Genomic DNA, 27,582 nt, shown 5'->3' with positions numbered 1-27,582 from the left:
GCACTGTCCCTCAGTGACTGTTCTTAAGTTTGTATTAATCCATGCTATCAAGAAATTTTTCTTGGGGCCCCTGGGTGGCTCAGTCATTTGGGCGTCCGACTTCAGCTCAGGTCACGATCTCATGGCTTGTAAGTTCGAGCCCCGCATCGGGCTCTGTGCTGACAGCTCAGATCCTGGAGCCTGTTTCGGATTCTGTGTCTCCCTCTCTCTGTGCCCCTTCCCTGCTCACACTGTCTCTCTGTCTCTCTCAAAAATAAATACATATTAAAAATTTTTTTTCTTGTGGATTTTTTCATTATGTCTTGCATATCCTGATCTTACTGAAATAATTGGTGTTATCTAAACTATTGAATTTCACCAGCTTTCAGGACTGTTCAAAACTGATCAAGAATTTGAGTATATCTCTTATGCCCAACAGCCTAGCTTTGCTTTTGTTTTAGCAATTCTGTTCTCTGTAAAAGGAATGGAGATATTTATTGTCTATTAAATTCTTTTTAAATTAGCATACCCCAAATCAGATCAAATCAGGAACTCCATACCGAACTCCAAAGAGTGTGAGGCGAGGGGCAGCCCCAGTGGATGATGGACGAATTCTTGGAACCCCAGACTACCTTGCACCTGAGCTGTTACTGGGCAGGGCCCATGGTAAGTCTTCCATATCTTGAGTTTTTGAAGTGTTCTCTATCTTTACGTTTTCTTTTGAGGAAAAATTGTTTTAAATTTCTTTGGTACTTGGAATCCCGAGAGTTAAAAGAAAATGAACTCATGTGATGCTCTTTTCTCATAAATATGGCATTTATTTATTATGGTAAAAGAAGACATGCAGCCATTTGTTCTTTGCCTTCCGTTTCAGTCTCAGTGATCCAGAGAAACCCTACCGTCCACCTGCTCTATTATCTTCACTCTAAATGTCTTCTCAGGTCTGTTCCAGTTTTGGCTCAGGAATACAAAGTCGGGCCTAAACTTCAGTCGGCAGCCTGATTAGAGCTTACCTTCACTTATTCCTCCCTTACCACAAAGGTCAAGCCAGAAATGAGCTGTCTTCTGGATGCAGCCTAGGAAGACAGGATGGCATTTTTACTTAGCCTCTCTTTTTCCCCTTTGCTCTCTGAAGAACGTTCCCTTCCTGCATTCTGGAACCAACTATATTGGTTTCCTAGGACCATTGTAACAAAGTGCCACAAACCGATGGTTCAAAACGACAGGAACTTCCTGTCTGACAGTTCTGGAAGCTGGAAGTGTGAAATCAAGGTGTGGGCAGGACCATGCGCCCTCCAAGAGGTGTGAAGGAACTACCCCACCCCTTCTAGCTTCCGGTGGTTTGCCTGCAGTCTTTGGCGTTCCTTGGCTTGCAGGTGCCACACTGAAACCATCCCTCTTCATATGCTGCTCTCCCTGTTTCTCCATGGTCACGTGGCTGTGTTTTTATAAGGACACTAGTCACATTGGCTTAGGGGCCCACCCTACTCCAGTATGAGCTCATCTTAACCTACCTAATTATAAGTGCCAGTACCATATTTCCAAATGGCACGTTCCAAGGACCTCAGGACTAAGACTTCAACATGTCTTTTCTCAGAGCAAAATAGTTCAGTCCATAATGTGAGCACCTTGATATTATCAATTGCTTCCCTTTTCTTTGGGTTCCTTTGGTGATCAACTGTCTCATCTTCCCCACACCCCCTCCACCCCTTCTATTTTTATTCCTGTGTTGCCTTTCTCCTTAGCATGAAAATAATTTCCAACCTTGTTCCCCTCACCATCTCCCTTCTCAAAGGTTGCCTCTTTTCTTTGCCTGATATTTTTTTGCTCTGGCAATCTGACTGTTATCCTTCCATTTAACTGACACTGTTTCTTTTTTTTTTTTTTAAGATTTTTATTTTTAAATAAACTGTGCACCCAACGTGGGGCTTGAACTTACAACCTCGAGGTCAAGAGTTGCATACTCTATGGACTGAGCCAGTCAGGCGCCTGTCACTGACACTTCGTTGTTAACAGTCCTCAGTGATGTTGTTCTTGTCAGATATACCGGCTTCTTCTCATTCTCACTACTTTGTTGCTACTCCTCTGCTCTTCAGCTCTTCCAAACATGGAGATTCTTCTTCACAATCCTGCTCTTTACTTACCCTTTTTTCCCTACACCTACTTCCTGTTAATCTCCTATCTCCCATGACTTCAGTGCTCATGTCCTTGCTGATGCTTCCTAAATATCCAGCTCTAATCCCGACTTTCTTTAGGCAGCAGACACATGGACAAAGTACCTACTCAGCTTTCCACTGGCCAGCTGTATGTCAGAATGGGACTTGTCCAGCTTGCTCTTCCTCTGTTCCCTCTCTCAATTCCACCACCTTCCTGATAGCACAGACCTTGCCCCTACATTCAGGCAGGTAAGTCCAGCCAATACTGTCCCTGCAGAATTTCTTCTCACTTTTTCATCTCTGTCACTATCCTCTGTAAGAAACTCCTCTTTCCCTTTTCATTAATTTACTAGCTCTCTTCCTGGACCATCAACTTCATTCTGTTGTCTATAATCACTGCCACCAGATTTTCCCTCTTAAGACATAAAATGGTCAGGCTACTTCTCTCCTTCAAAAACCATGGTGGCTCCGTCCCACCTGCAAAATAAAATCCAGATTATTGATCATGGCATTGGAGGCTCTAAGCTCTTGTACTAGCCTCATCTCTCAAAGAATCTCTCTCTGTTTCTTTTCCTTCTATAAACAACAAAAATGTATTCCTCACACACAGTTCCAGAGTGTGGGAAGTTCAAGATCGAGGTGCCAGCAGATTCAAAAGAATCTCATTATAAGCCTTATGTTCTCATTCTGCTTCTTAGACTCATCTTTCTTCAGCTTTTCCTTATCTTGTGCAAGTATTTTCCCTTAGTTGAGAAAAGCCAGAACCCCATCATCTTCCCATCAAATTTCGTCTCATCTCATCACCTGTTCAAATGTTACCTCTTCCACAAAGCATCCTTGGTCAGTTATGGGGAAGTAGCTGTTCACTTTTATATCACTTTTTTATACACTGTTTAATGTCAGCTTATGTCATTTTACCTATGTTATTATATTTGTCTCCACTGCAAAAGCTTATGAAAATTTCTTAACACTTGAGTCTGTGTTCTCCTTCTACATAGCACTCCAGAAGGATTCCTGGGTTAGCACTCAACTAACACTGTTAACAATCTCTGTGATGCTGAAAGGAGAGACCTTCCGTATTCCCCATTACTGGCCAGAGCAACTAAGTTCCTCTGGGCATTTAACTGACTTTGTACAGTGCCCGTATTGCTAAGTCACAGGTTTGCCAACTCATTTCCTGTAATCTGCATTTTCTCTATCTAGGATCCGGTATGAAGGTAAGCTTCAAATTGAAAGGTTTGCTTTATAGGATCCTGCCACTGTTTTAGTGGGAGGATCTAGTTACCTCAGCTATCTAGTGATAGATTTTAAGATTTTCATTTCCTATAAAGGTAATTTGGTCCACAGTTTTTAAAATAGCAAATAATACAAAGCAATTTATAATTAAAAAAAAAAATGACTATATCTCTTTCCCAAATCGCAGGCCCCACGAGCAGTCACTACAGCAATTCTGTTTCTTATATTGACCTCTCTGTTTCTAAACATCGTGCTGAGGACAGCTAAGACTCCTCTGATGTCCTCCATGGTCTTCTCCTTCCACCAAGGACTTTGGAACTCCTGGCTGAGTTTCCCATAGCTTCTTGTGCATATTTTTGTTTCATGTCTCTTAACATCGTGTCAAATTTATCTATTTTCGTCTCTCCCCAGAGTAGGTTTTCTTCTTGGGAAAAGTTATCTTTCTTATTCATCTTTGTGTCCCTTGTATCTGGCACAATACTTATATCTAGTCCAAATGAATAATGTGAGAATGAACTCAGTTTTAATACAGTGTACCTAATTACTCTTTTCTTTGGTGCAGGATTTCAGACTTCTGGTGAGTGAACTTCTCTGTAAAGTAATATGGCAAAGCAAATTAAACTGAACAGTCAAAGTATAACTAGATCACATTGCAGAGAAAATTTTTTTTTCTTTCACCTCATTTAGTAAATATAAAAATAAACTGCATTCTGTCTTCTGAGCAGTAAGACATCCAGAGAGACTGCTCTTCTCTGTGAAAGCAAATATAGGCATGATGCATTTTTAAAGTAACTTGTAAAAGTAGCAGAGTGTGAAGATGCAGACTCTTATTGCACCCAGGAAATAGGCTTCATAAAAAATATGAAAATTAGCACCTCCAAAAGGGCATGAATTTTCTTAACTATTTAATTCCATTATTATTAGAAAACAAAAAGGTATAACCATATCAAATGTACAAATTACAGATGTGGGTTTCGAATTAGAAAACCAATAGCGTAAAACAAGTTTGTTCTATTTCTCTGGCTAGCAGTATATATTATAATTGCTATACCTATCATAATATGTGATCTTATTAGACTTTGACTCAAATATATGGGTATGTGTGACATATCCATGGAGAAATCATGTATGTTTTTGACATGAGTACATTTTGGCTGAGCTGGGAAAAGGGTTCTAATTTCTAACCTAAGTAAAATAATGAAAACATATGTTTTTTCCCCTGACTTCTCCCCTACTTTTCTGTTATTTGGTTATAGTGTCTATCTGTTGGAATAATTCTTTTTCAGCGGTGCTTAAAAGAGCTACTAACTGAGGTGGTTTGTATGTTTTTATAGTGTTATTATAGAAATGGAAGCCTATAGATGGTTCTCATCACTTTTTCCTTAGGGAAGACAGGATTATGTGGCTTGCAATAAAAAGGCACTCTAAATGCATGTAATTATTTTCCTAATGGCAGATTCCCCAGTGCTTTCCTACTTGTTTGAAAATGGGATGGTGGCAGTTGCTTAACCATAATAATGAATTTTGAGAAATGGATTTAAAGAGCAATTTCCAAGCAAATTTAGTACTAGATTAGAATTCCTATTTTAAATTTATATTGAAGATAGTCATTTCTTGACTGAAATTAACCTTTGCTTAGGAAACACTTTTTCATAGAGAGGACTAAACAAAAGTATAAACCAGATTATAAGGTCATATTTATAATAATCATTTAAAACATCTTTGTATATAAAATAATGTAAAAACAGGGAGGGGGACAAAACAGAAGAGACTCATAAATATGGAGAACAAACTGAGGGTTGCTGGAGGGGTTGTGGAGGGGGGATAAGCTAAATGGGTAAGGGGCACTAAAGAATCTACTCCTGAAATCATTGTTGCACTATATGATAACTAATTTGGATGTAAATTTAAAAAAATAAAAAATAAAATTAAAAAAAAATCTTTGTATATGAATGATGCTTCCAGTAAAGATCTCATTTAGAAATCAGCTTTACCTATTTATTAAACCTTATTTCCTAATTACCACTGCAAGCCATAGTTTAAGTGAATACTTTTTGTTAAACTAATTTGTTCCTCTACGTTCTTCAAAGGAGTAAGGTTACATTAAAACACGAAGGCTTTCCCTTGTTAACCAGGCTGTCCTCCAATTAGTATAAATGTTGCTACTTCATCTCACCCCCATGTGAAGTAAGTGGAGTACAGAATCATCTAAATGTTATTGTCCCCCAATTTGAAATTGACAAGTACTCTATTTTTGAGAGTAATCTTTAGATTTAGAACATGTTAAGTATTCAGAATATCAGAAGTTATTAGTAAGTGACAAAAGATAGCTTTAACTTTTCTTTAATGAGCTGTGTTAATTGCTAATCTAAACTTCCTAGAAAACAGAGAAGTAAAGTAATTGCCATGTTACTGAAATGAAAGTAATTTGAGTTTTTGCACCTTATGAAGCTAGAAGAAAGCCTTAGGGAAATGAATGCCTTGATTTCTTCCAAATATCCATGTATTGATGTTTTAGTTGATGAAACATTTGTACAAAATGCTTGCAAGTTCAACTAATCCCTCCTAAATTCCAGGTCCTGCAGTAGACTGGTGGGCACTTGGAGTTTGCTTGTTTGAATTTCTAACAGGAATTCCTCCTTTCAATGATGAAACACCACAACAAGTATTCCAGAATATTCTGAAAAGAGGTGATTCTGTTTCTGTTAAGGTAGACGCATTTATCTCTCTGTATTATTTGAACAATGATCAACAAGCTATTTGTATTTGTAGATATCCCATGGCCTGAAGGTGAAGAAAAGTTATCTGATAATGCTCAAAATGCAGTAGAAATACTTCTAACTATTGATAATACAAAGAGAGCTGGAATGAAAGGTAAGGTCTTATGTTAATAAACTCTTAGCCTTGATTTGTTTCAGGTGAATGGTAGTAATGATATCAAGTTCTAGTACAACACTACAAATAATCTGACTGCTAACTGGGTTTAAAAAATGTCTTCAGTTTATTTTTGCCTGCTAGATATACATTGATATATTGATCCTTGTTCTACATTAAAATTCAATGCATTAGGTTAGGATGTCCACTCACTGAATTTCATTAATCTCAAACAATTATCTTAAAACAATCTTGTCAATGTCTTAGGATTTTTTTAAAGCCTGATAAAGTTAATCATCAACAAATACAGAAAATATTTTTTTATCAAAATTCTCTTCTGTAATTTCATACTGCTTCATTTCTGATATCATTATTGACTGGCAAATGTATTAGGTGCCAGGTTGTCTCCAATAAGAAAAATTGATACATTTGTGGCCCATTCAATGGTTTTTTCCAGTGCAGGGGTTATTAAATTCCAATTTTGAAACCAAAAACCCATTGGCTTCAATTGAGATTCAAATTAGATTTAATGTCACCTGCCTTAAAATCTTTTTTGTAACAAAGTATATATGTTTGTTATGTCTTCAGTTATGTCCTCAGATGCATTTCCATGTGATGTAAGGTATTTAGAAAAACGAGCTTTGGTAATATGTCATTTGCAACAGCTTCTAGGTGCTCCCTCAAATAAGATCAACAGTTTATTCACTTATTTCACAAATCCTATAGAGTGACTTTCAGGTGCCAGGCAATGCTGCACCCAGGGATGAACCAGACTAAAATTCATGTGCTTGTAGAACTTACTCTCTAGTGGAAAGACAAAAAGTAAACAGATACAGCCATGACATAATGCCATCTAGCAGTGAGTCCTGGAAAGAAAAATAAAGCAAGTGAGTAGATACAAAGTGTTGACAAGAGATTTTCTAGATAGAGTGGTCAGAAAGACCTCTGTGAAGAGTGAGATTTGAGAAAAATCCTATGTAAACTGAGGGTGCAGACATTTGAAACCTCAGTTCTGAAAATTACTTTAGAACAGTTCTCAACTGGGGTAATTTTGCTTCCCAAAGGACAAAGTAAGTGAAAATAAGTGGAGACAGAAGAACAGCATCCTCAGCACCAATGACCTCAGATTTTTGTTCGTTTGTTTAATGAACAATTTACATAGTGAAGCAGATGACAGGAGTAGTCTTTGATTAGAAACAGTTGTTTCAACAACTGTTTGTTGAGTTCATCTTAAACTGGCTTAGAATTCCTTAGTGAGTTCAGTTGATGAGAGAGCCATAAAGCATCCTGTCACATCCAGATACAGTTTAAGAGTTACTGCTAAGTAACTCTAAAGTAATCCATGCTCAGGCATTTATTTTGAACAATTGAGAGACAAATTCTCTAAATGTGAATTATTTTTGCTATTTTATTGTTTTCCTACCAATCTTTTAGTTTAGGGAAAAACCAACTTGTAGACATACTGATTTCCCAACTCATCATTCCCAATATAGACACATAATTATTTCTTGTCTGTGTGGTCTTCTCACAGTATTTTCCTTAAATTGGTTGCTGTTTTTTTTTTTTTTTTGAAGTAATGCCTTAATTGTCACTTGATTTTTTTTTTTATATTTTTTAATGTTCATTCATTTTTGAGAGAGAGAGCACAAGCTGGGGAGGGGCAGGAAGACAGGGAGACACAGAATCCAAAGCAGGCTCCAGGCTCTGAGCTGTTGGCACAGAACCTGATGCAGGGCTTGAACCCACAAACTGTGAGATCATGACCTGAGCTAAAGTCGGACACTTAACTGACTGAGCCGCTTGGGTGCCTGGTCACTTAATTTTTTGCCAACATCTTTATTGTTGTCTTACAAAGTGAAGGGTTGAGGAGAGGGAAGGTTGTGTCTAGCAACTAAATATCACAAGTGTGATCAAAAGACCATAATTTCATTTTAGTAGGTAAAAGGAATTAGCAAAGAAGACAGGTACTGGAAATGTAGTTCAAAAGAGGAACAAAGTTGAGATCTTGTAAGTGAAGCAGTAGAGATTCCAGATGTGCCCATACTGCTAAAGAAGCATACAATGGAGATACAAGTCGATGAAATCAAAGTCAAAGAACCATGAAGAGAATGTTTCACAAGTGTCATCAACGTATGTGTTAAAATTACCATGAAGGATAAGGATGGAGCATATGGAAGAAAGTAAGGTAGTGGAGGATGGGGTTCTTAGCAAAGTTACATAGGACAAAAGATGGTGCTACAGACTGCAGAGATAGAAACCGGCAGCATTGTCTTGGAATGAGAAGTGGGCATTAATCCTGAAGATCAGTGGTGTGGAAACTGTATCCCAGAACAGGAAGTAGGCCAAGCTCTTATCTCATCAAGGCAGGGATTATGTGAGAAGATGGAGGCATGAGAATGATAGGCTTCTTTTAAGGAAAATCTTTCATTCGCTTATTTGACAAATACAGGCCAAGCACCTGTCATACGTCAGGTGTTATACAAAATAACACAGTATGTGCCACTGTGAAGTATGTAGTTGCACAGAAATTAAACACATACGTGAGAAGCAAAACAAGGGCAAGATACATGTGAGACCTTCTCTTGATTCCTGTAAAACAGTACTTACTTAGGCAATGGTGTCATAATACTATGTTTTGTTTTATCTTTTCCCTAAGAGCTAAAATGTCATCCTCTCTTCAGTGATGTGGACTGGGAAAATCTGCAGCATCAAACTATGCCTTTCATACCCCAACCAGATGGTGAAACAGATACATCCTATTTTGAAGCCAGGAATAATGCTCAGCACCTGACTGTATCTGGATTTAGCCTATAGCACATAAATTTTGTCTTTAATCTAATCTTGTTTTATAGAATAAGCTAGCATAATTATATATTCCTTCACAGTAGACTGATCTAAGGGGAAAAAGAATCATTATGTTACTTGGATCAATGAACTTTTAATGTATATTACAGCTTCCACAGAGTTAAAAGGCTATCAAGAACATAACCAGTAACTTACTTAATCTCATAGTTGTATATAGAGCTTCAAGACCTTTTTCACCTTATTTATTTTGTGTCTGCACTTTATGAAAACTAATGTGTCAATAAAACTAGAATAACACTACTCCTTTAAGAGAGGAGCAAGCCTCAAGCCTAGCTTTTCTTTCACATGTAGATTTCAGTCCATCATTCAGTTTGGTGTTAAAATAACAATTTTATTGTAATGTAATTTAGCTGGACATGATTGCCTGCAAAAACTGCAATCTCACGAGCAATCATTTAAGGTTGCAATTGTGGCCTCAAACCTGTAGCTGAGAAACTCCTTCACTTGGTAGTGTAACTCCTTTAGGGAATGAGGAATGAAAAGGGCAGAGGTTTTTGTTTACCTTACTAGGAATACAGTCTTGCTGCCTCGACTGCTTCTGGTACTTTCTCAACAATACATATGTGCTTAAAATTGTACTGGAGGGCTTAGGTGTGATATGCTATAGCAATTTTAACAGCTTGTTCAATTTTAATGAAAAATGTGATGGTTTGCAACTTAAAAGAATTTGTATAAATAAAACATAGAACGTTATGTGAAACAACCTGATTCCTAAAAATAAATAATAATTTATTTTTGCTTAATAAATATAACAAAGTATACTGTCAACATCCTTCTGTTAAGTATATATACACACCAAGATTCAACTTCACTATAATAGTTTGTTACCCAGTGGTAAATAAATGGATGAGTAGTCAAAAAAGATGGTGGCAGAGGACCCTGCACCCACCTCCTCCCAACTAGATAACTATCAGATCATCCTGAATACCCCAGAAATGGACCTGAAGACTGACAGAACAAACTCCACAACTAAAGGCAGAGAAGAGGCTACATCAAAGAACGTAGGAAGTACGGTGACATGCTTTAGGAGAAGAATGGATCCTGGTTGCTGCAGAGGGCAGGGAGCTATGGTCACAGAGGGCAAGAGAGAGGAGCACACAGGGGAACACACAAGGAGAAGGTTTCCCAATAGCCATTGGCTTGGGAAACAAGAGGGGCTGAATTTCATGAATTCTTGCAACTAGGGGAGCTTACATCCTGAAGTTTTAAAGGTCAGTGGGGTTGGCTAGGATAGAACCCAGAGGGCACTACTCTGCTCCTAGAAAGAAGGCAGGCAAAAAACCCAGGGACAGACAGCAGGGAAACAGCGATCTGAAGAGTGCTTGGGACACAGGAGATTACTCGCTTTTCTCAGAGTGTATCCCTGACAGCATTCACAGGGACACCTCTCTGGGGATAAAGGTACCAGCTGGTGCCATTTCCCTCCCCCAACCATCAGCATAAAGACAGAGCCACCTATGGGAAGTAGCGCTGTGCCTATACTAACTACTAACTTGCTCACACCAAGAACCATCCCCCTGTGTCCCAGTGGAGCTGCCCTTTTCAGTCACATTTGCCTCAGTCTCAGTGCAGCAGGCCTCTCCCCAAGAAGATGAGAACAAACACCTGCCCACACCATATGTCCCAACAAGAGAGTTTTGCAGGGCCTCTTTTCCAGTGGAGGTAGTGACAGGACTCATTTCACAAGCAGAACAAAGCACACCTAGTTAAAACTTGCCACATTCAGGCCAGGTACCAAACACTGTCCACAGTAGGCAAGGAGAGCCTCTGCAGACGACTTCCCTGAAGGATAGAGCAGCCAGAACACAACAGCAGAGTACATACAACACATTAAATGCACTCCCTGAAGTACCAGCCCTGGGCAATATAGGACTTGTTTATAAGGCTATGACTGGCATGAGGAGACATAAGTGGCTTTTCTGACACACACACACACACACACACACAAGGCAGAGACTTAGACAAAATGAGAAGATAGGAATTTATCCCAAATGAAAGAACAAGATAAGGCCACAGCCAGAGATCTAAATGAAATAGCCAAAAGTAAAATGCCTGATAGAATTTAAAGCAACAATCATAAGGACACTCACTGGGCTTGAGAAAAGAATAAAAGACATCAGTGAGGTCCTTACCACAGAGATAAGAGTTAAAAAGAAATCAGAGATGATGAGTGCAATAAATGAGATTAAAAACACACGATGCAATGAACAGAAGGCTAGAAGAAGCAAAGGAAAGAATTAATGACCTAGAAGACAAAGTAACAAAGCAATGAAGCTGAATGAAAAAGAGAAAGGAGGGGCGCCTGGGTGGCGCAGTCGGTTAAGCGTCCAACTTCAGCCAGGTCACGATCTCGCAGTCTGTGAGTTCGAGCCCCGCGTCGGGCTCTGGGCTGATGGCTCAGAGCCTGGAGCCTGTTTCCGATTCTGTGTCTCCCTCTCTCTCTGCCCCTCCCCCGTTCATGCTCTGTCTCTCTCTGTCCCAAAAATAAATAAACGTTGGAAAAAAAAAATTAAAAAAAAAAAAAAAGAAAAAGAGAAAGGAGAATTACACAAAATGAGAATACACTTAGGGAACTCAGTGACTCCATCAAACATAATAATATTTGTATTATAGGAACCCCAGAAGAGAGAAAAGGGGCATAAACTTTATTTCAAAGAATAATATTTGAAAAATTCCCTAATCTGGAGAAGGAAACATACATCTAGATCTAGGAGGCAGAGAACTCCCATCAAAATCAACAAAAGCAGGAAGGAGCCAAGATGGCAGAACAGCATGGAAGTTTTTTGTGTGTCTTGTGTCCATGAAATACAGCCAGACCAACATTAAACCATCCTACCCACCTAGAAAACTGGAGGGTTAACACAACAATCTGCACAACCTGAACCACAGAATTCAACAGGTAGGTGGCGCAGAGAGGTGAACTTGGGGACCAAGAAGCCGTGAAAGGTAGGGAACCGCTGCAGGGACTAAAAAGGGAGAAAGGAGAGGGTTTAAATTCCATTGAGAATGTAAATAAGGGGGGCGCCTGGGTGGCTCAGTCGGTTGAGCGACTGACTTCGGCTCAGGTCATGATCTCACGGTTTGTGAGTTTGAGCCCCGCGTCGGGCTCTGTGCTGACAACTCAGAGCCTGGAACCTGCTTCTGATTCTGTGTCTCCTTCTCTCTCTGCCCCTCCCCCACTCATGCTCTGTTTCTGTCTCAGAAATAAATAAACATTAAAAAAATTTTTTTTAAAAAGAATGTAAACAAGGGGAGTGCAAAGGCTGCAACTCTGCAGCTCAATACCTGGCGGTGCTCTGGTGGGAAGGGTGAATTCCCAGGAACAGAGTGGGGTCCAGGAGGTTCTCGGGCCACATGGGGCAATGCGGTTCCACTGCTGGAAGGACGTTTGGTAGAGACTGTTGAAGCCATCTGGTCCCAACAGATCCTGGAAGGCGGCCACATTTGCTGGTGCTGGGGCAAGGTCGTTAAGGGTGAAGCCTGGTGCCAGATGTGTGTTGTGATTTTCCATAATCCCTGAAACACTGCTGCTACATTGTCTCATGAACTTTTTCTGGGGTGGGCTGGCACCTGGCCGCAGTCTCGGGTCACTGGCAGCAGCAGGGTCCAGAGTGCATTCCTGGGTGTAGCTGATATTCGGCCATTGCTCATTCAGCCATTGCTCAGTGAGACCCTCCCGCACAGGGGCTGAACGGGTCAAAGCCGCAGTCCTTCGGAAGTAAGGGGCCAGGGAAAACAGCCGCATCTGAGACAAAACTCGGGAGAGAGGTACTGCCTGGGGCCTGGTCAGGGAGAGTGAAAAAGCATGAAGTGGACGAGAGCTGAAGACAGAGGATGAGTGCACGATTGCTGATCTGGGAGAACAGACTGGGTGGCTGGGTGGCACCATTTTCACTGCTCCCTCACGTGCACATAAGCACCTACGAGCACCACAACAATCCACCCCAGTAGGCTAGCAGTGCCATCTAGTGGAGAGCAGAGCTGTTACATTGAGCCCCGCCCACCTGGGCCAACTTTGCTCTTCAACAACACAAGTCTTACTGCCAGCTTAATTTATAGACTATAAAGCGCTAGACTGACTTCTAGGGGAAAACGAAGCAATTTCAGTCCTTCTTCAATCTGTTAGGTTCATCTATTCAATTTTCTTTCTTTTTTTTTTTCTCTTTTACAATTCTTTTCTTTTTCCTAAATACAGAGACAAAATTCATTTTGATTTTCAATTTTTATTAAAAATATTTTCCTTTAATTTTTATTACTATATCTTTTACTTTTGTGTAAATTTTTTCGAATTCTACTTTACTTCCATCATTTTATTTTAGTCTACTTTAGTGTATTCACCTTTTCAAATTTTCAATTTCCTTTTTTTCTTTCTTTTTTTTCTCTTTTTCATTTATTTTCTTTTTCTTGAATGCAGAAAGAGAAAAACTTCACTTGTACTCTCAATTTCTATTAAAAATATTTTCATTTAATTTTTATTACTATATTTTTTGCTTTTAGGTAAATTTTTTCAAATTCTATTTTACTTCCATCAATTTATTTTAGTCTACTAGTGTATTCACCTTTTCATATTTTCAAACGATTTCATCTTTTCTTTTTTTAAATTTTTTCTCTTTTTCATTTCTTTTCTTTTTCTTAAATACAGAAAAGGAAAAATTAATATTTATTTTTAATTTGTTTAAAAAATATTTGTCTTTAATTTTTTCTACTATATTCTTTACTTTTGTGTTTATTTTTTCAAATTCTATTTTACCCCCATCATCTCATTTTAGTCTATTTCAGTGTATTCATTTTTTCAAATTCTCAATTTCCTTCCCCCCCCCCTTTTTTTCTCTAATCTGTCAAACAAATTTCAACACCCAGACCAAAACACACCTAGGATCTAGCATCATCTATTTGATATGTATGTGTCTGTGTGTGTGTGTTTAATTTTTAATTTTAATATTCCTTAATTTTAATTTTTTAATTTTTCTATCTCATTAATTCCTTTTCTCTCTTCAAAATGACAAAACGAAGGAATTCACCCCAAAAGAAAGAGCATGAAGAAATGACAGCCAGGGATTTAACCAACACAGATACAAGCAAGATGTCTGAACCAGAATTTAGAATCACAATAATAAGAATACTAGCTGGAGTCAAAAATAGATTAAAATCCCATTCTGCAGAGATAAAAGAAGTAAAAAATAGCCAGAATGAAATTAAAAATGCTATAACTGAGCTACAATCACAGATGGATGCAGCAGTGGCAAGGATGGACGAGGCAGTACAGAGAATCAGCAATACAGAGGACAAACTTCTAGAGAATAATGAAGCAGAAGAAAAGAGGGAGATTCAGGCAAAAGAGCATGATTTAAGAATTAGAGAAATCAGTGACTCATTAAAAAGGAACATCAGAATCATAGGGGTCCCAGAAGCAGAAGAGAGAGAAATAAGGGTAGAAGGGTTATGTGAGCAAATCAGAGTGGAAAACTTTCCTAACCTGGGTAAAGACACTGACATCAAAATCCAGGAAGCACAGAGGACCCCCATTAGATTCAACAAAAACCGACCTTCAACAAGGCATATCATAGTCAAATTCACAAAATACTCAGGTCAGGCAAGGAGAGAATCATGAAAGCAGCAAGGGGAAAAAAGTCCTTAACCTACAAGGGAAGACAGATCAGGTTTGCATCAGACCTATCCACAGAAACTTGGCAGGACAGAAAGGAGTGGCTGGATATATTCAGTGTGCTGAACCAGAAAAATATGCAGCCAAGAATTCTTTATCCAGCAAGGTTGTCATTCAAAATAGAAGGAAAGAGAAAAAGTTTCCCAGACAAAAATTAAAGGAGTTTGTGACCACTAACCCAGCCCTGCAAGAAATTTTAAGGGGGACTTTCTGAGGGGAGAAAAGATGAAAAAATATATATATAAAAATAAATAAATACCAAAAGCAACAAAGATTAGAAAGGACCAGAGAACACCACCAGAAACTCCAACTCTAAAAGCATCATAATGGCAATAAATTCGTATTTTTCAGTACTTACTCTAAATGTCAATGGACTCAATGACCCAATCAAAAGACATAGGGTAACAGAATGGATAAGAAAACAAGATCCATCTATATGCTGTTTACAAGAGACCCAGTTTAGACCTAAAGACACCTTCAGACTGAAAATAAGGGGATGGAGAACCATCTATCATGCTAATGGTCAACAAAAGAAAGCTGGAGTGGCCATAATTATATCAGACAATCTAGACTTTAAAATAAAGACTGTATCAAGAGATGCAGAAGGACATTATATCATAATCAAGGGGTCTATCCACCAAGAACACCTAACAATTGTAAACATTTATGTATAAATGTGGTAGCACCCAAATATATAAATCAATTAATCACAAACATAAAGTAACTCACTGATAGTAATACCATAATAGTAGGAGACTTCAACACCCCACTCACAACAATGGACAGATCATCTAATCAAAAAATCAACAAGGTGGGGCGCCTGGGTGGCGCAGTCGGTTAAGCGTCCGACTTCAGCCAGGTCACGATCTCGCGGTCTGTGAGTTCGAGCCCCGCGTCGGGCTCTGGGCTGATGGCTCAGAGCCTGGAGCCTGTTTCCGATTCTGTGTCTCCCTCTCTCTCTGCCCCTCCCCCGTTCATGCTCTGTCTCTCTCTGTCCCAAAAATAAATAAACGTTGAAAAAAAAAAATTAAAAAAAAAAAATCAACAAGGAAACAATGGCTTTGAATGACACACCGGACAAGATGGACTTAACAGATATGTTTGGAACATTTCATCCTAAAGCAGCAGAATATACATTCTTCTCCAGTGCACATGGAACATTCTCCAGAATAGACCATATACTGGGACACAAATAAGCCCTAAGTAAGTACAAAAAGATCGAGATCATACCTTGTATACTTTCAGACCACAACGCTATGAAACTCGAAATCAACCACAAGAAACAAATTGGAAAGGTAACAAATACTTGGAGACTGAAGAACATCCTACTGAAGAATGAATGGGCCAACCAAGAAGTTAAAGAGGAAATTAAAAAGTATATGGAAGCCAATGAAAATGAGAACACCACAACCCAAATCCTCTGGGATGCAGCAAAGGTGGTCATAAGAGTTAAGTATATAGCAATCCAGGCCCTCCTAAAGAAGGAAGAAAGATCACAGATACACAACTTAACCTTACGCCTTAAGAAGCTGGAAAAAACAACAGCAAATAAAACCCAAAACCAGCAGAAGACAGGAAATAATAAACTTTAGAGCAGAAATTAATGCTATCAAAACCAAAAAATACAGTAGAACAGATCAATGAAACCAGAAGCTGGTACTTTGAAAGAATTAACAAAATTGATAAACCACTAGCCAGCTTGATCAAAACGAAAAAGGAAAGGACCCAAATGAATCAAATCAAGAATGAAAGAGGAGGGGAATATTATGAGCAATTATATGCCAATAAAATGGGTAATCTGGAAGAAATGGACAAATTCCTAGAAACATATACACTACGAAAACTGAGACAGGAAGAAATAGAAAATTTGAACAGACCCATAACCAGTAAGGAAATAGAATTAGTAATCAAAAATTTGCCAAAAACCAGGAGTCCAGGACCAGATGGCTTTCCAAGGGAATTCTACCAGACATTTAAAGAAGAGTTAACACCTGTTCTCTTGAAGCTGTTCCAAAAAATAGAAATGGAAGGAAAACTTCCAAACTCTTTCTATGAAGCCAGCATTACCTTGTTTCCAAAACCAGAGACCCCACTAAAAAGGAGAACTATAGACCAACTTCCCAGATGAACATGGATGCAAAAATCCTCAACAAGATATTAGCCAACCAGATCCAACAATACATTAAAAAAATTATTCACCACGATCAAGTGGGATTTATACCTGGGATGCAGGGCTGGTTCAATATCTGCAAAACAACTAATGTGATTCATCACATCAATAAAAGAAAGGACAAGAACCATATGATCTTCTCAATAGATGCAGAGAAAGCATTTGACAAAATACAGCATCCTTTCTTGATAAAAACCCTCAAGAAAGTAGGGATAGAAGGAGCATACCTTGAGATCATAAAAGCCATATATGAACGACCCAACGCTAATATCATCCTCAATGGGGGAAAACGGAGAGCTTTTCCCCTAAGGTCAGGAACAAGACAGGGATGTCCACTCTCACCACTGTTATTCAACATAGTATTGGAAGTCTTATCCTCTGCAATCAGACAACACAAAGAAATAAAAGGCATCCAAATTGGCCAGGAGGAGGTCAAACTTTCACTCTTCACAGATGACATGATACTCTATATGGAAAACCCAAAAGATTCCACCAAAAAACTGCTAGAATTGATTCATGAATGCAGCAAAGTGGCAGGATATAAAATCAATGCACAGAAATCGGTTGCACTCCTATACACCAACAATGAAGTGATAGAGAAATCAAGGAATTGATCCCACTTACAGTTGCACAAAAAAACATAAAATACCTAGGAATAAATCTAACGAAAGAGGTGAAAAATCTATACACTGCAAACTATAGAAAGCTTAAGAAAGAAATTGAAGAAGACACAAAAAAGATGTAAAAAGATTCCATGCTCCTGGATAGGATGAACAAATATTGTTAAAATGTTGATACTACCCAATGCAATCTACATATTCAATGCAATCCCTATCAAAGTAACACCAGCATTCTTCACAGAGCTAGAACAAATAATCCTAAAATCCGTATGGAACCAGTAAAGACCTCGAATAGCCAAAGCAATCTCGAAAAAGAAAACCAAAGCAGGAGGCATCACAATCCCAGACTTCAAGCTATACTACAAAGCTGTAATCATCAAGACGGTATGGTACTAGCACAAGAACAGACACTCAGATCAATGGAACAGCATAGAGAACCCAGAAATGGACCCACATATGGCCAACTAATCTTTGACAAAGCAGGAAAGACTATCCAGCGGAATAAAGACAGTCTCTTCAGCAAGTTGTGCCAGGAAAACTGGACAGCGACATGCAGAAGAATGAACCTGGACCACTTTCTTATACCATACACAAAAATAAACTGAACATAGATGAAAGACATAAATGTTAGACAGGAAGCTATCAAAATCCTCAAGGAGAAAGCAGGCAAAAACCTCCTTGATCTTGCCTGCATCAACTTCTTACTCAACACGTCTCCGAAGGCAAGGGAAACAGAAGCAAAAATGAACTACTGGGACTCCATCAAAATAAAAAGCTTCTGCACAGAGAAGGAAACAATCAGCAAAACTAAAAGGGAACCGACAGAATGGGAGAAGATATTTGCAAATGACATATCAGATAAAGGGTTAGTATCCAAAATCTACAAAGAACTTATCAAACTCAACACCCAAAAAACAAATAATCCAGTGAAGAAATGGGCAAAAGACATGAATAGACACTTCTCCAAAGAAGACATCAGGATGGCCAACCAACACATGAAAAAATGCTCCACATCACTCATCATCAGGGAAATACAAATCGAAACCACAATGAGATACCACCTTACACCTGTCAGAATGGCTAACATTGCCATCTCAGACAACAACAGATGTTAACGAGGATGTGGAGAAAGAGGATCTCTTTTGCACTGCTGGTGGCAATGCAAGCTGGTGCAGCCACTCTGGAAAACAGTATGGAGGTTCCTCAAAAAACTAAAAATAGAACTACCCTACGACCCAGCAATTGCACTACTAGGCATTTATCCATGGGATACAGGTGTGCTGTTTTGAAGGTAAACATGCACCCCCATGTCTATAGCAGTACTATCAACAATAGCCAAAGTATGGAAAAAGCCCAAATGTCCATTGATGGATGAATGGATAAAGAAGAAGTGGTATACATATACAATGGAGTATTACTCAGCAATCAAAAACAATGAAATCTTGCCATTTGCAACTACGTGGATGGAACTGGAGGGTATTATGCTAAGTGAAGTTAGTCAGGGAAAGACAAAAATCATATGACTTCACTCATATGAGGACTTTAAGAGACAAAACATGAACATAAGGGAAGGGAAACAAAAATAATATAAAAACAGGGAGGGGGACAAAACAGAAGAGACTTATAAATATGGAGAACAAACTGAGGGTTACGGAAGGGGTTGTGGGAGGGGGGATGGACTAAATGGGTAAGGGGCATTAAGGAATCTACTCCTGAAATCATTGTTTCACTATATGGTAATTTGGATGTAAATTTTAAAAATTAAAAAATAAAATTAAAAATAAATATTTAAAAAAAATTTTAAACTATCAGATTTTAACAGATTAAATTCCAAAGTCCATAATTTAGTCTAAATAAATCTGTATAAATCTAAAAAAAAATCTATAAAGAACTCAACATCGAAAAAACAAATAATCCAGTGAAGAAATGGGAAGAAGACATGAATAGACAGTTTTCCAAAGAAGACATCCAAATGGCCAACAGACACATGAAAAGATGCTCAACATCGCTCATCATCAGGGAACTACAAATCAAAACCACATTGAGATACCACCTCACACTGGTCAGAGTGGCTAAAATAAACAACTCAGAAAACGACAGATGTTGGTGAGGATGTGGAGAAACAGGAACCCTCTTGCACTGTTGGTGGGAATACAAACTGGTGTAGCTACTGTGGAAACAGTGTGGAGGTTCCTTAAAAAATTAAAAATAGAATTACGCTATGACCCAGCAATTATACTGCTAAGAATTCATCCATAGGATACAGGAGTACTGATTCATAGGGGAATATGTACCCTGATGTTTATAGCAGCACTATCAACAATAGCCAAATCAAGGAAAGAGCCCAAATGTCCACCAACTGCTGAATGGATGAAGATGTGGTTTATATATATAGTGCAATACTACTGGGCAATGAGAAAGAATGAAATCCTGCCATTTGCAACAATGTGGATGGAACAGGAGGGTGTTATGCTAAGTGAAATAAGTTAGTCAGAAAAAGACATCTAACATATGTTTTCACTCATATGTGGAACTTGAGAAAATTAACAAGATCATGGGGGAACAAAAGGGTGAAACTAGTTTCAAACAGAGAGGGAGGCAAACCCATTAGAGACTTAAATACAGAGAACAAACTGATGGTTGATGTGGGAGGTGGGGGAGAGGGGAAAATGGCTGATGGGCATTGAAGAGGGCACTTGTTGGGGTGAGCACTGGATGTTGTAGTAAGTGATGAATCACGGGAATCTACCCCTGAAACCAAGAGCACAGTCTATACAATGTATGTTAGCTAGCTTGACAATAATTATATTGAAAAAGAAAAAATAAATAAGTAAAATCAAGAGGTAATAAAAAAAATTTAATGTTTTTTTAATTAAAAGAAATTTTAATGCTTATTTTTGAGAGAGAGAGAGCACAAGCACACGTGCGTGAGTGGGGGAGGGGCAGTGACAAGGGGAGATACAGAATCCGAAGCAGGCTCCAGGCTTTGAGCTGTCAGCACAGAACCTGATGCAGTGCTTGAACTCACAAACCATGAGATCATGACCTAAGCGAAAGTAAGACCCTTAACCGACTGAGCTACCCAGGTGCCCCTTTAAAAATTTTTTGATGTTAATTATTTTTAATGTTAATTTATTTTTAAATGTTTTTATTTATTTTTGAGCGAGAGAGAGCACAAACAGGGCAGGGGCAGAGAGAGAGGGAGACACAGAATCTGAAGCAGGCTTCAGGTTCTGAGCTGTCAGCCCAAAGCCTGACGCAGGGCTCTAACCCATGAACTGTGAGATCATGACCTGAGCCAAAGTCAGACAGTTAACCAACTGAGCCACCCTCAAAATCTTTTTTTAATTAAAAAAACAAACAAACAAAAAAAAACACCTTGGAGGTAAGTACCAAAAAACCAACCCAAAGTGATGTTAAATAGTTGCTTCTGGAAAAGAACAATATGGGAAAATCTTTGAGGAAAGGGATAATATCCAGAGGATAAGTGGAAGATATTAGCTCGTTAAAAAAAAATTTTTTTTTAAATCTGTACCTTTGCCCTGACAATTCCAGTGTGTGTTTTTTGTTTTCTTTTGTTTTGTTTTGGTTTTTTTGAGAGAAAGAGGTAGGGAGAGAGAGAATCCCAAGCCAGCTCTGCACTGTGGGCACAGAGCCTGACACAGGGCTGACTCATGAACCGTGAGATCATGTATGATCTGAGCTGAAATCAACAGATGTTTAACCGACCAAGCCACCCAGATGCCCCCAGTGTGTATCTTTTTTATAGCACTTTCAAAAACTTTGAAAGGGATTTGGATTTTATGTCTTCTTGTCCTACTTCTGTAAAAGGACTGTTGGTGAAATAAAGTGATATTGACATCACAATAGCTATCAATTTACTAAGTACTTACTGTATCCTGAGCACTGTTCTATGTAAACTAACATTTATTAACCCTATGATATTATTATCCTAATTTTATAGATGAGGAAACTGAAACGCAAGTTTTAAGTGACTTTCCCATAACTGCTCACAATTCTGTCCTAGACTGTCTGGCTCCAGACTCTGCACTCCCCATCAGTCCTGAGAATCAAGAGGTACCTATGCTACTCAGGACTCTGGCTGCAAGTGTCAGAAACCTAACTTAAACTACCTTAAGGAAAAAGGGAAATGTATAAATCCATGTAAACAAACTGTATAAATGTGGGGGTAGGGTAGTGTTTTCAGAGTTAACTTGAATTCACTGTTTCTGACTTGGGTCTAAGTTCTTAGGGCTACATGTTGGCTTTATTATGTCAGCCTCCTCCACGTCTCAGGAGAGATGGCCCAGAATCTCTAGAGGACTCATCTTACAGGCTATAATTCAAAGAGAAAGAGAATGCAAACACAATGACAAACCACCACACACATCCATCAAATGCTGGCAAAGATGTGAAACAAGAACTCTCGTTCATTACTGGTGGGAATACAAAATGGTGCAGCCACTCCGGAAGACATTTTGGCAGTTTCTAACAAAACAAAATATACCTTTACCATGTGATTCAGTAATCATGCTCCTTGGTAGTTACCCAAATGAGTTATGACCACATAAAACCTGAACACAGATGTTCGTATCAGTTGTATTCATAACTACTAAAATTCAGAAGCAACCAAGGTGTCATTTAATAGGTGGCCAGATAAACAAACTATTGTACATCCATACAATCAAATATGATCCACTGCTAAAAAGAAGCTATTTAAATCAGAAGTCAGCAAACTACAACCTATGGGCCAAATCTGGCCCCCTGCCTGTTTTATAAGGCTCTATAGAAACATAAAATTTATAAAACTATAAAAATAAAAATTATAAAAAGAAATTAGGTATGAAGCTACAAAATTACCTGAAGGAACCTCAAATGCATCTTGCTAAGTGAAAGAAACCAATCTGAAAAAACTACATACTGCATGACCCCAGCTATGTAATAATCTGCAAAAAGCAAAATGCTCTCCTGGTTTCCTGAAATAAATCCAGAGAATAACACCGCTTGCCCTACTTATGGTCATATGCCCATCCCTGAGACCGTCACCGTGGTCAGCAGAATGGTATATACACTGGCCAGGTTAGAGCCACAGGCCCACTACCGTGGCTTGGGGAGGGGCAGGGCTTACACGGCTGGGTGTTCCATTCAGCAGCCTCCCCAGAATCACTTGAGAAAGTGGAAGAAGAGGAGCTCTCCAAAGGGGGCAGGGACAGAGGAGAGCAGTGCTGTTATGAGGAGGAAAGGATGGTAGGTAGAATAAGAAAACAATGGCTACTGCCTGTATTACGGATGTATTTAAAAGTTCTCTTTGAATTGTTTTTTTAAAAGGAAAAGAGCATTTATCACTTTCTAGTTTATAAGATGTGGTACCATTTCAAAAGAGGATTAATAAGGGCTGGCTCAGTTGGAGGAGCATGTGACTCTTGATCGTGGGGTCATGAGGTCAAGCCCCACATTGGGTGTAGAGATTAAATAAGTAAAACTTTTACAGAAAGGATTAATGGAGAGAAGATCAGTGAGAAGACAAGGGTTGAGAAGCAGAAAAGAAAAACAAATAGAGAAGAAAGAGAACTTAAGAAGGAGGCATTTAAGCGCCAAAGACATGGTCTTTCCTACTATATGTGGGCAAAATTGAATTTGTAAAATTATATCTATATCAACTGGAATAATTTTATTCTTTAGATAATATATGTATTTTTCGGGGGTGCAAAAAGGTGGTTTTATTAAAGCACAGAGACAGGACCCATGTGCAGAAAAAGCTGCCTATTTAATATTTTTATAGACAAAGATGTAACTCTGGGAAACCAGCTATAGCCAATAATACGGAGAGAGAGTGTCCTGTGTGAGAGTTCCAAGAAAGTTAGTGTTTCCTGATCAGGTAAGATCATTGTCTGCCTGTAAAATAGACATTTAGACCTAGATGTGCAGCAGCCATCTGGCAAGCATAACGACCAAAGCCACATATCAGAGGGGGTGGAACAGAAAGAAGGAACCTGTGTCCCTAACTGCATTCTGGAAGCAACTCACCAGCCCTAGACTCCCTACCTCTGGACTTCTTGAAAATGAAAAAAAGACCCCAAAACTTACTTGGTCAAGTCACTGCAGTGAACTTTCTATGACATGCAGAACACTGATCTCTTAAATGATACAAATAGCTAACATCACTTTTATCACTATCTGTACAAGTCACAATGCAAAATCTTGTCATCATATTCCACCAAAGACCATCTGTGTGTATTTAAGATGGCTGATTAAGGGTGCACTGGGTGGCTGCGGGCAGCCGTTTGTTTTTAAGAATTTTTTAAGGTTTATTTATTTATTTTGAAAGAGAGAGAGAGAGCAGGGGACGGGCATAGAGAGAAGGAGAGAAAGAATCCCAAGCAGGCTCTACACTGCCTGCACAGAGCCTGACCTGTAGCTCAGGGAAGCTATCTATTTGGTGTTAAGAATGGAAACTAAGATTCTGACTGGATCAGTAACATTCTCAACCAAATGGCTAAAGGAGTTATACTTTATCCCAGTTTCTTGCTTTTATATATCTTGGCATGGCTTTATTCTGAAAAAGGCATGATTACTTTCTATGAATTCCACTATTTATGCTTGTTTAATCCTTAAAATATAATCAAGGCACTTCTATTAACAATAAGTAATAAAAACCATATCATTTCTCATTAACCTTTTATTTTTAACTTAGTTTTACAATAAAGAAACAGAAAAGAAGTAGATCATTAAAAAAATACCAGCTGTCCATTTAAAATTTTAAATGAGTTTCTTGTTAAACAAAGCAGTAACACTATATATCCTATAATTACATCTTTACTTGTATATATAAGAACTGTGTGCAAAGTGCTTTTCAAACTATAAAATAAGACTTTGGAATAGGATACAAATGATTATCCCTAGGAGTTAGTTACTTCCCATTGCCTGTAATAAATCACAATTGCTTCATTCTTAATTTGCATTTAATTTATTTATTTACTAAGAGAAAAGCCACCATTTTCTGATACCAAATTGATATCTAATTTTTGAAAATAATCCCTGATCCACAGGTCTGAACCTTATTTTTACATATAATTCAGTTACTTGCTTCATTTTCCCCCTAAATAAATAGAGGACAGTTTTTAAAAAGCAAATATTACATAGACACATTTTAATCAAGATGTGATTAAAAAATAAAAAACACCAAGTTACATGAAAGAAAAAAATAAGGAAAAAAGATTCTTGAGGAAAGCAAATTGTATTCTTACACTTTTTTTCTTCAGGCAAACACAGAACCATCCTCTATGTAAGGGATGGGTTTCTTTCTTATTGAAAACACTCTGAACACATGATGCTTAACCCAACATCACACATACCAAGAATGCTTAAAAATTATTTGCTACTACGCCTTCGAATGAAAGAAATCTTTAAAGTACAAGGGACATCTAAATGAGTGAAGTTCTGGAAGACATACAAGAAGAATAATTCCAAACAAAGCCTTCAAGGATCTAAATTGCAGTCTTTTTTTTTTAGTTCTAAATGGGAGCTGGGGGAAGGACATTTAAGTTTACATTAGTTGGATGTGCCTTATTCATATGGAAGCATATGGCCCGCTAGCTTGCAAATCCTTCCATGACCCCTGTGAAATAGGTGTATCTCAAAGATTATACCCCAAAGGAAAAACGGAGGCACTAGGAGGTTAAGAGTCCAGTCTGTGTAGTTTACCAGTTACAGAAAAGTGATTTTCATGTGTTTCCTTTTTTGACCTTTGTAAAAACAGTATAAATAAGTTTTCATCTTATATTTCAAAGCACCCTATGAAGCAGAAACAAGATATCCTCAGTTAAAGAAAAATGATTACAAAGAAATAAATGTATACGGTTGAATAAAATCTTATCAATGATCTACAGGCTCAGAGTATACTTTCAGACCTACTTGAAGCCCATTCATCATTCCCATCAGCAGGTTATGTCTATTCTGTGTTCATCTGTAAAAAGTAAGCCTGGTACATAGGGCTCTACTTTGTAGTAATGATGCCTGAACACTCAAGTCAGCGCTGTGAATGCCCAAGAGAAATTACGGGCAGCTCACAAAGTGGACGTAGAGAAGATTCTTCCAGCAGTTTTCTGCTCCTTGGCATGGCAATTCAGTGACTAGGATAGAAAGTTGATTTAACTCATTTGAAGTTCACTCCTGGTTTGCATTCTTTCTCATATTTAATTTAGAAAATTAAAAATATCCAGTTATAAATCTGATCTCATTATCACAACTGTACCTTGGAAAAGCAGCTTATAGTTCTCTATGGGAGATAATCAGGTAAACGTGTTACCAAACAATCATTAATAATTTAATGTCCTTCAAGTTTAAGGGTAGGGTAAGTCTATGTATGCTACTTGTAGCCTAGTTGAGATTAGTTATTCAAGTATCAGCAATATTAGTCCTTAAAATGTTACATTTGTGTAGTGCAAAATATATATATGTATATATGTACACAAACCAAACTACTGGACGACAAAAAGAAGTGTAATCATCACAAACAGTTAAGATACTCTTGTGGGCTCCACATTCCATTTCATTCTGAGGTCATCCAGGCCCAGTAATCTTCTGGAGTAAAATACCATTTTCTTCAGTTCAGTTTTCTTTAAAGAGAAAGTAAAAACCAATTTCCTATGAATATAAATGCAACCTGAATATGAAACACACCCATACCAAAGAATTATCTGAATGAAAACACAACAATAATATTCACATTCAACATCAAACCATAAAATTACCAAAAGTCCTTAAGAAATGAATTCACATCCTTTTCTAGTTGGCTTAATGCAATTTCGAAATTTGGGAATTATTTTATAGCAGGAAAGTTGTGAAACAAAAACGCTTAACAAAACTACCAAAGGTTGATAGATATACAACCTAGATTACTTGTTTAATGAACAGATAGTCCGTATCTGTTACTTTCCAGGCACTGTGCCAGGCACTGGGGATTCAAACATAAATGAGGCAGGCTCTCAGCTGTCAAAAGAGCTATCAGGTTAGTTGCTTGTGGCAGGGGAGACATGTAAACTAACAACTCGGATAGGTAACGTGATGGTTTTAGTGATAAAACTGACTGAAGGAGTGATCAGGGAAGGATGGGCTTGTTAGCGCAAGATACAATAATCACATATGATCTCAGGTTTGGGAAAAGTCCCACAGCTATAAAATCTCTACATCCTCCCCAGCACTCAAGATGCCAAAATGCCTGAAACCCTCTTATTACAGATTCACTCCTCACCTCCGCAGAAATGCTCTTATGCAACCCCCTTGGCAGGAGTGATATTTTAAGTAATCAGATCATCCCTTATCCTCTGTAGAAATCCTCTTTATGTACACCTCCCTGGCAGGAATGACATTTTAAATAACCAGATCAATTTTCACATAACACAAAGAGATCTCTTGAGGCATGATGGAAAACAAACAAACAAACAAACAAACAAACAAAAAGGCCCCTGGGACCAGAACAGAATTGTAGGTGGTTCTAAAGATGAACTGTCTGAGTGAGGTTTTAGCAGAAATGTTAGCTGGAAGGTGCCTGAACAGTGAGCAACACTTACTAAGAACCCACATGATGAAGATTTCTACACAAGATCCTCTCCAGGTTTATAAAAAAAACCACACAGCTCTCTGAACCCCAATCTCCTACTGTAATAAGGAAACAGAAACAGACATAAATGCCCAGCACTATCTTCAGAACTATTTGGAATGTGTTTCAGGCTCTTTGTGAGATCTGTCCTTTTTTCTTTTTAAATTAACTTGCAAAATGCAGGGCAAGGTGTGATAAGAGAAAAGTTACAGAAAACAATAGATAAGGGATGAGGAAAACGCTCTGCCCTTTACCTTGCCCTCTGAACTTCTCTGCTCTGGCTGTACTGCTGAAATTCTTTCCCCTTTTCAGAAGCCTGGGCCTGACTTTTCCAGGCAGTTCCATCTGTCCCAGGTTCCATTTGAAGAGTGTTCCTACAGAGAGCTTTCCCACACCTGTCCATTTTACCACCTCTG

General features: G+C 38.4%; 2 protein-coding genes across 5 annotated transcripts in view; one reads left to right on the top strand and one right to left on the bottom strand.

The window, feature by feature from the left end:
- Positions 1-9,968, top strand: part of MASTL (microtubule associated serine/threonine kinase like) — a 36,209-nt gene extending 26,241 nt beyond the window's left edge. The window contains exons 9-12 of the mRNA XM_047065446.1: positions 504-645; positions 5,948-6,061; positions 6,144-6,245; positions 8,902-9,968. Coding sequence (XP_046921402.1) covers positions 504-645; positions 5,948-6,061; positions 6,144-6,245; positions 8,902-9,059 — 516 coding nt within the window. The 3' untranslated portion in view covers positions 9,060-9,968. The remainder of the gene's footprint in view (positions 1-503; positions 646-5,947; positions 6,062-6,143; positions 6,246-8,901) is intronic.
- The window catches only part of ACBD5 (acyl-CoA binding domain containing 5), a 69,233-nt gene continuing 42,417 nt past the window's right edge, over positions 767-27,582 (bottom strand). For 3 of the 4 annotated variants that reach the window (XM_047065452.1, XM_047065447.1, XM_047065449.1), the window contains one exon: positions 767-2,612. In XM_047065452.1, the coding sequence (XP_046921408.1) occupies positions 2,573-2,612 (40 nt within the window). In that variant the 3' untranslated portion in view covers positions 767-2,572. Of the gene's footprint in view, positions 2,613-24,587; positions 26,184-27,582 lie in introns of those variants that run through there. The other variant, XM_047065448.1, reaches the window with a different exon arrangement.

This window comes from Lynx rufus, unplaced genomic scaffold (assembly GCF_022079265.1).
Source record: "Lynx rufus isolate CCGP_SWC_20201006 ecotype Redwood Valley unplaced genomic scaffold, mLynRuf1.p SCAF_7, whole genome shotgun sequence".
Taxonomy (NCBI): domain Eukaryota; kingdom Metazoa; phylum Chordata; class Mammalia; order Carnivora; family Felidae; genus Lynx; species Lynx rufus.
This window is presented reverse-complemented; position numbering and strand designations above follow the sequence as displayed.